A 12,855-nucleotide genomic window follows, 5' to 3' on the forward strand; every position below is an offset into this window, starting at 1 on the left:
GCCAGTAAATTCCTGCTGTGGACCCAAGAGTATGAAAACTGCCTGATTTGTAGCGGTTTGGTTCCTTAGCTCTGCTGATGTGACCTTAAGCAAGGCATCCCCAACTGCCTGGAAGCTCATTGTGTATTTCTAGAGCGCTTAACACACTGGCTCAGCTGTCTTTAATACCCTCTTTTATTTATTTATTTATTTATAAATACACCTCGCTGTGAGGCACTGATGCTGGATGGAGGCCCAAATACAGTATTGAGAGGTATAACAGATTGTCACCACCTGTGCTGTGACCAGTGCTACATTGAACACCAGAGACTCTGCCCATACCCCTTTGTGTTGAAAGCAATTGCTGCTGCCGTGCTGACGTCATGACACCCATCTGGGGCCAGCTGCAACAGCTCTGTGAAAGTGTGTTTGGACGCGAAAATGTGTTTCTTTAGGGAGTTCTGTCCGAAAGGGACAGGTGAATAATTGTCTTACACCTCGGATGTTCCAATTTACTGGGAATACAGTGTGAAAACAGCTTTCTATACAAGCTTGTCTTCTTCTATTCCTTTGAGCTTGTTCAGTTAGGGGTCGTCACAGTGCATCATCCTTTTCCATATAAGCCAATCTCCTGGATCCTCCTCTCCAACACCAACTGCCCTCACGTCTTCCCTCATGACATCTATCAACCTTCTCTTTGGTCTTCCTCTAACTCTCTTGCCTGGCAGCTCCATCCTCATCATCCTTCTCCCAATATACTCACTATCTCTCCTCTGGATGTATCCAAACCATCGAAGTCTGCTCTCTCTAACTTTGTCTCTAAAACATCTAACCTCGGCTGTCCCTCTGAGCCAATTTATAATCCAATCCAACCTGGTCCCAAGAGCAAACCTCAACATCTTTATTTCGGCTGTGCTTCCTGTTGTCTCTTAGTGCCACTGTCTCTAGTCCGTACATCATGGCTGGCCTCACCACTGTCTTATAAACTTTGCCCTTGATCCTAGCAGAGACTCTTCTTCAGGACACACCTCACACTTTCCTCCACCCGTTCCAATCTGCTTAGACCGATTTCTTCACTTCCTTACTACATTCACCATTTGCGCTTTGCTCAGTACCAACACTATACCCTGCCACTGCTCCCCTTTGCCCATTCACAAATTCAAATGTATTTAAATAAAAGCCATGAATGATCGCCTGTCCTTGTATGGTTCAAAATTTTAAAAAGTCAATATTTGTATCTGTGTATTATTTGAATATTTTAGTCCTTTGCAGGTACATTTATTCATGGCATCTCATCTCAATCTCATTGTACAGTGGGGCAAAAAAGTATTGTCAGCCAACAATTGTGCAAGTTCTTCCACTTAAACCACTTAAACAGATGAGAGAGGCCTGTCATTTTCATCATAGGTATACCTCACCTATGAGAGACAAAATGAGAAAAAAAATCCAGAAGAAAATAAAAAATAAAATAAAAAAGCTGGATGCTCACAGAGTGCTCTATCAAAGTACATTAACAGAGTGTTAAGAGGAAGGAGAAAATATGGCCGGAAATGGTGCACAAGTGACAGGGATGACCGCAGTCTTGAGAGGATTGTCAAGCAACGGCGATTTAGAAATCTGGTGGAGCATCATAAGGAATGGCCTGTGTAGTGCATCAAGAACCACCACATACAGATGTCTGCATGACATGGGCTTCAGCTTTAGAATTCCATGTGTCAAGCCACTCCTGAACCAAAAACAACGTCAGAAGCATCTGTGCTGGGCTAAGGAGAAAAAGTACTGGTCTGTTGCCCAGTGGTCCCAAGTCCTCTTTAGAGATGAAAGTAAATTCATTAGGAAGTCAAGGTCCCAGAGTCTGGAGAAAAACTGGTGAAGCACAAAAGTAAAGCTGCTTGAAGTCCAATGTGAAGATTCCACAGTCAGTAATGGTTTGGGGAGCCATGTCATTTGCTGATGTGGGTCCGTTGTCTTTTATAAAGTCCACAGTTTACACAGCTGTCTACCAGGAAATATTAGAGCACTTAATGCTTCCCACTGCCGACGAGCTTTTTGGAGACAATGATTTTATCTTCAAGCAGGATTTGACACCTGCCGACAAAGCCAAAACTACCAATACCTGGTTTAATTGCCATGGAATACCAGTACTTGATTGGCCAGCAAATTCTCCTGACTTGAACCCCATTGAAAATGTATGGGGTGTTGTAAAAAGGAAGATGAGGGAACAGAAACCCCGAAATGCAGACAATTTAAAGGCCAATATTAAAGCAACTTGGGCTACAATAACACCTGAACTATGCCCAGGGCTGGTCACTGCCATGCCACGCCGCCTTGACGCTGTAATTAATGAAAACGGAGGCTCAACAAAGTACTGAGGGAATATTACTTTAATACACTTTTCAGAAGGCCAACATTTCTGTTTTAAGATCCTTTTTTTGTTGGTCACATGAAATAATTCTAATTTTGTGAAATACTGGATTTGTATTTGTTTTGTCTTTCTGCCGTAATTATCAAAATTGAAACATAAAGGCTTGAAATATTTCACTTTGTGTCTGGTGAACTAATATAACATACAAGTTTCACTTTTTGAAACTAATTATTGAAATAAATGGACTTTCCCTGGTTATTAAATTTTTTTGGCACATACCAGTATCATATGCAGCCTAATGTTGCTGAATGTGTTCTAAATGATGCATTTGTGCACCGAGTAATGCTGTGGGTATTTGCAGGAGGGATAGCAGCATGGTGAAAGAGGAGATTAAAGCGTTCCTGGGGAACCGCAGGATCTCTCAGGCAGTGGTGGCACAAGTCACCGGTGAGTACCAAACACACCGACAAAGCCAATTTACAACCAGTGCTATTGTTACTCCTTGATGTTCTCTGTAATCTAGAGACATACACATGGAAGTGTTCACAGTACTGAATGTGTTTATAAAAAGCCTGAAAAACAGAGGGCCATCTCCTTCTAGGAATGGATATTTTAATTTCTTGATAGAATTCTGTCAAATGTGTTTAATTGTTGATAAACCGCTTCTTCAGGCAACTTATAATGAATGAAAGTCGCGGTACAACATGTAGTGAGCCATGGAAAGTTAGGCCTGCTACACGCAAGGATTTTTCAAATCTTAAAATATTTTTTGTCTGCTACAGACCCCACACATGAAGATTGAGGGCACAGCATCCTTATTTAGGGCCGGGAGCGTCAGGTAGCCCATTTTGTACTGCATCACACTCACTGAAATCTTCAGGGTACTTGGACACTGCACACGCGGGATTGTTTATCTTTTGGTGGCTCTGGCCAGCCGCATTTCGACAGCCACTGCCGCTGTAGATTAAAATTTTGTTTTAATTTTAATTTTATTTATTTATTTATTTAAGAAGGAAGAAGGTGAAACCTGACATGATTAGTATTGACTTGTCCAAATTATGGCAATACTTGGCAATGCAACAAGGCATTTTGTATTAAGAATCACTCCCGGAAATACCAATTGAAAAATAACGACCGCTGTCACGTTTACGTACGGGTGGCGTCACAGTGATCATCCGACTGTCAAAATGTCACTATACGGGGTAACGTTATTATTTTGATACTAATTCCGCTTTTTTCAGGTCATCATGTGCCATAGATTTTTTTTCTGGATTATTTGTATGCACACTGTTTAATTGAATGATGGAAATAAAATTTTCTGTGTAATGGCCAATGTATTCCTTTAACAGTTTTAGTCGTATTGTTTATTGTGTGCTTCAATAACCTGAACACACAAGACCACACGCATAAAGATTCTGTTCCACCGCCGATCTTGGAACACGTCCTCCTGGAGTGATCATAGGTGATCTAACAAAACCGAAGAAGAAAAACCCTAGCGGATATGCATTCATGTTTGCCGAAGGTTGCCGGAGCCGAGAGCCTTGTAAAATTGCAATCTCGTCAAAAAAAAGACTTTCATTGTAAAATACTTGCTGTCCGGGGTACCCACTTTTATACCAAAAAAATGACATCGGGTGAGACATGTTTGTTTTTATTTATTTACGTTTCCTTGTTCCTGAGTCAGGCCACTTCTTTATTGGCGACATTGTGTTCCACGTCACAATTCACGGCATCGTAACTCGGGGAGAGGTCCGCTTCCCCCCCACGTGAAAATTTTTGGTCGTAAATGTATAACACACCTCAGACCTAAGGATAATCTTATAAAACATTAGATAGTCTGGCATTTGATGTCCTTGGGCAGGAAGGGCAAAATCGGGACAAAAAGAGCCCACTTAAGCTACATCTGCAAAGACCTCTTCTATGAGACAACTTCTCCGGTCAGCATTAATCTACTCTTCAACATACTGGTTTTGGTGGGACATTATCCCATTCCATTTAAAATCATATTACAAAAAAAATTTCAATTTTGCCAAATGTTCAACCATGGAAATATTGTCAAATGCTCACCTTAATTGCCTTGTCATATTCGCATAATAAACTTTGATAGGAAGGGAATTTAGTGCAGTTCCCCACAGAGGAGAAGCATTCCAGTATGTCTGCGTCCACTCACCTTTAGAGTTGCTCTTTTAAGCTGTTTGACTGACTGTCACTGGACTGCTGTCACAGGCTGGCATGTTCTCAACAAGAGTCAGTAGGTTGTAGTAGTTTTATTTGGTCACATTTGGCATGGAATGTAAAGAGATTTACCGCTGAGCATCTGGCTTCATGTTCTGCCTTTGTTTTGTTTTTTTCCTTAGTAAGATCTTTAAATACACATAATTATTATAATGTAATTATGTATTATTTCATTAAGGGACAATGAAACATTTTTGATAAAAATAAATTTAGAAATGACAAAATTCTGTAAAACAAACAATTTATCAATTTATCGTTAACAGAATTTTCCCTAGGGAATTTAATATTTGCAGCCTTAATTTTTCCCTGTTACCAGTGTTTATCTGCTCCAAGATCAAGATAACCCAGACCAATAATAATTTTGATTTATCACCCCCACTCTCTGGCTCTTATTCACTCCTTTTATAATAGTGTTCGGTATGAAAGAGTTTTTTATTCTTTCAACAAGTTTAGTTGTTTCTTTAATAAATGAAATCACCATTTAAAAACATTTTAAGTTAGCTTGGGTTATATTTGTCTATTTACACTTGTTTGATGATCTTAAACAAAGTGGGGAAACTATGCAAAAATATAAGAATTTGAGAAGGGGGCCAATACTTTTTCACGGCACTGTACCTGTGCTGCTACCACATTTGTGTTTCACTGTGACAAAATGGCTGTTTAAGTTGTCAGTTGAAATTCAAAATCGGTTAATTAAGGTGTGGCCATGGTGAAGCACTATTCTTAGGAGTAAAAGGGATGATGAGATCAACCACAGTAGCGCCTTCAGGCACTTTGAAGTGGAGGTCGGTTATATGAAATAACCCAACAGTACAGTAGTGATGCAAGGAGCTAAATTTCAAAGATGAGTGCATTTTTCTCTCGTTTTCCCTTTTGTCTGTAAATCTTTTTTCAAGGGATTTGTCTGCAAACTGTGCCAAGGCGTGATGTAAAACAATCACTAATTTGATGTCTGGCTGCCTTGCAGGCATCAGCCAGAGCAGAATCTCCCATTGGCTGCTCCAGCATGGCTCTGACTTGAGTGAGCAGAAGAAGAGGGCCTTTTACCGCTGGTACACGCTGGAGAAAACTACTCCAGGTACAGATAAATATTTTACTCTGACAGACCAAATGCAGAGAATCCGTTGAATTTCTACATTAAATGTAAAGATCAGAGCTGTTCTTAAAAAAATAAAATAATACAAAATTTAAATACATATGCTGCCTGCAGTTTCTTAAAGAGTTGTTGAAATACTCAAGTGTTGACCATTACATGCTTTTATTGAGGGTTCCGAGCTGATGCCGTATAGGTAAAGTAAACCGCTTTCCTCTCTGGTAAAATATGTCTCCTTACTTTGCCCAACAACCACATGACGAGAAGTAAATCCAGGAGACCTGTTTCCTGCTGCACTATTTTGAAATGGAAAATTGGCCACCCTAAATGGAGGTGAATATGGTATACGCTGGAACCTTGCCGTGGAAAAGCAGTATTAGTCCATGTGGCCCTTGGCAATCTTGGGTCAAATTATCCGCCAACATGGACTGATGTTTCAACTCTATGCCGACAACCCCCAGCTCGACATCAGTACACACCCAACCCAAGCACACTTTTATGTGCATGCTTCAACAAACCACATGCTGATGATTTTGCATCTCCAGTGTAAATGTGCTGTATCAACCGATAGACAGGCAGCAGGCATCCCACACCTTGTCCTCTGCGGCATGCCCCTTGGTGAAGGTCTGCCAACGCCATCAACGCTGTAACCTGCTCTTTACTTGTGATATTTATGGCCACACTGAGCCCAGCCAAGTACCAGACACACTCCCATCACTGATGCAGTGGAAACTGATGCCCTTTAATGCTGATTGCATGCATTGTTGAAGGGTTAGCCAGTTGTGTTGGGTTGTGACTCTGGAAATGTTTCCCAGCTTTTAGCTGGATGCTAATAGTGTGGTTGCAGTTATAGTTTGGCTTTGCATTCATGTTTTCTGTGTTCTTTATTTTAGATACCAACTGTCAGCACTATTCAGATTGTAACTCATTCACTGCCATTGATAACGAAATTTTATGTCAAATATGCATTTCAACTGGGAGGGCTGCCAGTGACTAAGGTTTAATAAGAATGTGTGGTTTGAATACCATTTCATTAAAGGTTTGGCTTGCAGTCTGTTGTGCGTAGCTCAGTGGATTTGTGCTCTGCTATGCACATTTGTGTTCTGTCTCCATGCACAAAATGCAATAGCATACATCGTAATTTCTCTTGCATAATGAAAATTTTTCCTTCTCAAAAATTTAACTGTCGCTAGAGCGCATTATACAAGGATAATTTAAAAAATCTTTCACATAGTATAAATGTATACCAGTACCTAGGGGTTGTGAAAAGGTGTACTTTCATTCCAATGTTACACATTTTTATATAATATATATTTTCTATACGTCACTGATAGTGTAGTGGTACACCCTCCTGACTTTGGTGCGGGCAGCGTGGGTTCAGTTCCCACTCAGTGACGGTATGAATGTGAGTGCGAATGGTTGTCCGTGTCTATATGTGCCTGCTACTGACTGGCGACCAGTTCAGGGTGTAGGCTCCAGCTCCCTGCGACCCTAACCAGGATAAGCGGTGTTGAAAATGGATGGATGGAGATATTTTCTATAATACGGTACATTTTCATAAAACCCACGAAATCAGGAATTCAAAAAAAATAGAATACTGTGAAGAAATAACCATTTACTTCTCAGTTTTTGTAGAAAAAAAAGAGACAGAAATTAGGGTCACATTAAATCAATCAAAATAGGGTACTTTCAAAATGAGATGTTAATCTTCAATACTTGGTTGAGAATCCTTTTGCTTTAATCACTGCCTCGATGTGCTGTGGGATTGAGACAATCAGCCCGTGGCATTGCCTGGGAGTTATGGAAGCCCAGATTTCCTTGATGCTTGCTGTCAGTTCTTCTTTGTTTTTGGGTTTGGTGCCCCTCATTTTCCTCTTGATAATACCCCTTAGATTCTCAATGGGATTTAGATCCGGCGAGTTGGCTAGCCATTCAAGCATTGTGATGGCATGGGCATCAAACCAGGTTTTGGTGCTTCTGGCGGTATGGGCAGGGGCCACGTCCTGCTGGAAGATGAAATCTGCATCTCCATACAGATTCTCAACAGAAGGAATCATGAAGTCCTCTAAAACATCCTGGTAGACTGTTGCGGTGACCTTGCATTTAAGAAAGCAGAGTTTACCAAGACATGCACTGGACATTACACCCCTGATCTTGACTGACTGTGGCTATATCACACTGGGCCTCAAGCAGCTTGGATTCTGTTCTTCTTCTTTTTTTTGCTCAGTCTCTTCCTTATTGTTGAGTCATGAACATCGACTTTAATTGAAGCAAGGGAGTTCAGCAGTTCGTTAGATGTCCCGTTTTCCTTTGTGACCTCCTGGAAGGGTTGGTGCTGTGTTCTTAGGGGATAATTATTATAGGCCACCCATTCCTGAGAAGGTTCACCACTGTTCCATTTTTTTTCTCCATTTGTGGATATGACTCTCACTGTGGTTCCCTGGAGTCCTAAAGCTTTAGAAATGGCTTTGTAACCCTTTCCAGACTGATAGATGTCAATTACTATAGTTCTCATCTGTTCTTGCCATTTTGCTGCAACTTTTTGAGATCTTTTCGCCGACTTTTATTTTGTCAGACAGGTTCTATTTAAGTTTTTTCTTGATGGAACAGGTCTGCAGACAAATCAGGCTTCAATGGTCTCAGTAAAAGTGAACTTAGCTTTCCAAAAAATGTGATTAGCCGCAGTTAATTCATTATTTACGAAGGGGGCAGATTACTTTTCATGCAGGGCCGGCAGCTTTTTTGCAACATTTAAAAATATATATTTTTTTAATATATACATTTATTTTAACTTGGGAGATGAGCTTTGTGAAGTGGGGGTACATTAAATAAATCTGCCGTCTTGTAAACTAACACGTTAAATCGGATGCCGTCAACAGACAGATGCGGGAGCCACAGATATATGATATGGATGGCGGCATCTGTGAGGACGTCATGAGTCTCGGGTGAGCGGTGTAACTTTACAGTATAATATATAAATTTGTAACATTAGACATTACATATAATATTGGAATGAAATTAAATCTTTTTCACAACCCGTAGGTGTTTGAATTGTTTGTTTCCACAGGATATTTGTTTACGTTTGTCATACAGTAACTTTAAGGAAAAATCATATACAGCGGCTGAAATAAGTATTTAACACGTCACCTTTTTTCTCATTAGATGTATTTCCAAAGGTGCTATTGACAAAGTTTCACCAGATGTTTGGAACAACCCAAGTAAGCCATACATACAAATAAGGTCAGAAATTAAGTTGTGTGACACAAGGAAAAAGTATTGAACACGCCAACTGGGATTTATTTAATACCGTATTTTCACGACCTTAAGGTGCACCATATTAAAAGGCGCAGTCTTAGTTACGGGGTTTATTTCTGCATTTAACACATACATAAGGCTCACTGTATTATTGGGCGCAGGCACGGTAAAACTGATGCTACCTTAAAACATACGGTAGCATGCATGCACGCTAAAACATACGCGAGCATGCATGTTAGCGTATGTTTTTAAAAAGGCAGTGGGAGCAGAACTGAGGTCAGTTGTACTTTGTTGAAGTATTTAACAATGTAGTCACGTTATTTTTTTGATCAATCCTCATCCACAAATCCATCTGATAGCTTGCAGTTTAAACTGTACTTCGTAAGCGTGTCTCTTCGTGGGTGCCATTTTCGGGGGTCCTTTTGCACAATGCACATACCGGCGCAATATACCTACTGCGGGCGTGCCTTTAGCGTCCTCTTCCACGCGTCCTCTTCCACGCGCACCCTTCCCCCTTTACCGTCCGCATGCTGTCCTCAGTCACGTCCGCCTTTCCTCTATATCAGCAGCGTGTCGGCAGGAAATGCTCCCAGTCAGTCAAGCGGAGCGCTCATCAAAGTCACACAACATTTACAGATTTTGGAACTCAGTGCACACATAAGGCGCGCCACATTATAAGGCGCCCTTGTCCATTTTGGAGAAAATATAAGACTTTTAAGTGCGCCTTATGGTCGTGAAAATACGGTACTTTGTACAAAAGCCTTTGTTTGCAATGACAGCTTCAAGACACCTCCTATATGGAGAAACTAGTCGCATGCATTGCTCTGGTGTAATTTGGGCCCATTCCTCCTCACAAGCAGGGCTGCATTGCTGTTTCATTATTGATGGATTTTAGTTGTTGTCTTGGCTTTCCATTCCTTTTTGCACCTCCCTTCATGTGTTCAATACTTCAGTTCACATTGTTACACACAATTTCTGAACTTATTTGTTCTACTTTTGTATGTGTGGATTACTTGGGTTGTTCCCAACATCTGGCATAATTTTCAGGTCAATAGCACCTTTTGAAGTATATTTAGTGCGAAAAATGGTGGCGTGTTAAATACTTTTTAGCCACTGCATGTGTACGCTATATAATATTGGGATATAAAATTTCCTATATTGGGTTATATCTTGTTTGGAGTCTTTCTTGTGGTATGTGTTTATTTTTATGACCAAATCAATTTTCATCCAGGATATCCCTGTACTTGGCCGCATTCATCTTTCCTTCTATTGCAACCAGTCGTCCTGTGCCTGCAGCTGAAAAACACCCCCCCACAGGATGATGCTGCCACCACCATGCTTCACTGTTGGGACTGTATTGGACAGGTGATGCGCAGTGCCTGGTTTTCTCCACACGTACCGCTAAAATTAAGGCCAAAAAGTTCTATCTTGGTCTCATCAGACCAGAGAATATTATTTTTCACCATCTTGGAATCCTTCAGGTCTTTTTTTAGCCAACTCCATGCCGGCTTTCATATGTCTTGCACTAAGGAGAGGCTTCCATTGAGCCACTCTGCCATAAAGCCCCAACTGGTGGAGGGCTGCAGTGATGGTTGACTTTCTATAACTTTTTCCCATCTCCCGACTACATCTCTGGAGCTCAGCCACAGTGATCTTTGGGTTCTTCTTTACCTCTCTCACCAAGGCTCTTCTCCCCCGTTTGGCCAGACGGCCAGCTCTAGGAAGGGCTCTGGTCGTCCCAAACGTCTTCCATTTAAGGATTATGGAGGGCACTGTGCTCTTAGGAACCTTAAGTGCAGCAGAATTTTTTTTGTGACCTCGGCCAGATCTGTGCCTTGCCACAGTTCTGTCTCTGAGCTCTTCAGGCAGTTCCTTTGACCTCATGATTCTCATTTGCGCGGACATGCACTGTGAGCTGTAAGGTCTTATATAGACAGGTGTGTGGCTTTCCTAATCAAGTCCAGTCAGTATAATCAAACACAGCTGGACTCAAATGAAGGTGTAGAACCATCTCAAGGATGATCAGAAGGAATGGACAGCACCTGAGTTAAATATGAGTGTCACAACAAATGGTCTGAATACTTATGGCTGTGTGATATTTCAGTTTTTCTTTAATAAATCTGCAAAAATTTCAAACAATTCAGTTTTCTTCTGTCAATATGGGGAGCTGTGTGTACATTAATAAGGGAAAAAAATTTTATATAAACAGTTGGCGATTGAGAGCAGTGTTGGTTGTAGTGTGGTTGTACATTGACTCTTCAGTGACTGTGCTTCTTCTCGACACAGGTGCCACTCTAAACATGCGGCCAGCACCGTTTCCTCTGGAGGAGATGGAGTGGAGGCAAACTCCTCCTCCACTGGCCACTGCCCCAGGAACCTTCCGACTTCGCCGGGGAAGCCGGTTCACTTGGAGGAAAGAGTGTCTGGCTGTGATGGAGAGGTGAGGAGACGAGAGTTAAAACTTTTAAGAGTTGTGGATCGACGACAAATGAATTGTTTCACAACACCCACTGGTCTTCACAAAGAACATTGGCAAAGTTGTAGAACTTACAAACAGTCTACTTGATTGTCTTCATCCGTGTGTAAAATGATTAATTCAGCCTGATTCTTGTGTGATTTATAGCTACTTCAATGACAACCAGTACCCGGATGAGGCCAAAAGGGAGGAAATCGCCAACGCCTGCAATGCTGTTATTCAGAAACCAGGTAAACCACAGGAACTGTAAATTTGTGCACCACATAGGGATGTGTACCTTTCACATTTGAACTGGTACAGTACCAATTCCCTGTACCTGGGAATCAATAGCGGTACTCAACAGTGGCAATTTTCAGTACTTTTGTGTTTATGTGGTAATAAATAATTTGTTCAATAGTAAAATGTAATTTGTTTTCTATTTAATATTTACTTTTCAATATATACACATTATAAACAAATGTAACAAAATAAGGAAAGTTTAAATCAAATTAGCAAAAGAGGATGGAGTGACAATAAAGGTATAATATTTCACAAATAAAAAGTATAAATCATACAAACAAATAATTACAAAATACAAAGTGCAAAGCATGCTTATTTGCAATGAACTGCACAAAGAACGAAGATAAACAGTCATTTGTCTTACGATGTATTATGATAGCTAATGCAAGTTAGAAAGCCAAGCTTTTTACTATGCACATTGTGTGCGTACGGAAAGTATTGAGACCCCCTTAAATTTTTCATTCTTTGTTATATTGCAGCCATTTACTAAAATCATTTAAGTTCTTTTTTTGCAGATTTATTAAAAAAGAAAAACTTAAATATCACACAGCCATAAGTATTCAGACCTTTTGCTCAGTATTGAGTAGAAGCATCCTTTTGAGCTAATACAGCCATGAGTCTTTTTGGGAATGATGCAACAAGTTTTTCACACCTGGATTTGGGGGTGCTCTGCCATTCCTCCTTGCAGGTTCTCTCCAGTTCTGTCAGGTTGGATGGTGAACATTGGTGGACAGCCATTTTAAGGTCTCTGCAGAGATGCTCAGTTGGGTTTAAGTTAGGGCTCTCTGGGCCATTCAAGAACAGTCACGGAGTTGTTCTGAAGCCACTCCTTCAGTATTTTTAGCTGTGTGCTTTGGGTCATTGTCTTGTTGGAAGGTGAACCTTCAGCCCAGTCTGAGGTCCTGAGCCCTCTGGAGAAGGTTTTCATCCAGAATATCCTTGTACTTGGCCGCATTCATCTTTCCTTCGATTGCAACCAGTGTCCCTGTCCCTGCAGCTGAAAAACATCCCAACAGCATGATGCTACCACCACCACGCTTCACTGTTGTGACTGTATTGGACAGGTGATGAGCAGTGCCTGATTTTCTCCACATATGCCACTTGGAACCTTTTGGCCTTAATTCTATCTTGGTCTCATCAGACCAGAGAATCTTATTACTCACCATCTTGGAG

General features: G+C 40.9%; 1 protein-coding gene across 5 annotated transcripts in view; it reads left to right on the forward strand.

The window, feature by feature from the left end:
* hmbox1b (homeobox containing 1 b) overlaps nt 1-12,855 on the forward strand; it is a 40,513-nt gene that overhangs the window by 16,511 nt on the left and 11,147 nt on the right. For all 5 annotated transcript variants that reach the window (XR_009770313.1, XR_009770314.1, XM_061704517.1 and 2 more), the window contains exons 3-6: nt 2,706-2,791; nt 5,547-5,657; nt 11,214-11,367; nt 11,551-11,633. Coding sequence is in view for 3 of the 5 variants with exons in the window: in XM_061704517.1 (XP_061560501.1) it covers nt 2,706-2,791; nt 5,547-5,657; nt 11,214-11,367; nt 11,551-11,633 (434 nt within the window). In the remaining 2 variants the exon portion in view is untranslated. The remainder of the gene's footprint in view (nt 1-2,705; nt 2,792-5,546; nt 5,658-11,213; nt 11,368-11,550; nt 11,634-12,855) is intronic.

Source organism: Phycodurus eques, chromosome 18, assembly GCF_024500275.1.
Source record: "Phycodurus eques isolate BA_2022a chromosome 18, UOR_Pequ_1.1, whole genome shotgun sequence".
NCBI lineage: Eukaryota > Metazoa > Chordata > Actinopteri > Syngnathiformes > Syngnathidae > Phycodurus > Phycodurus eques.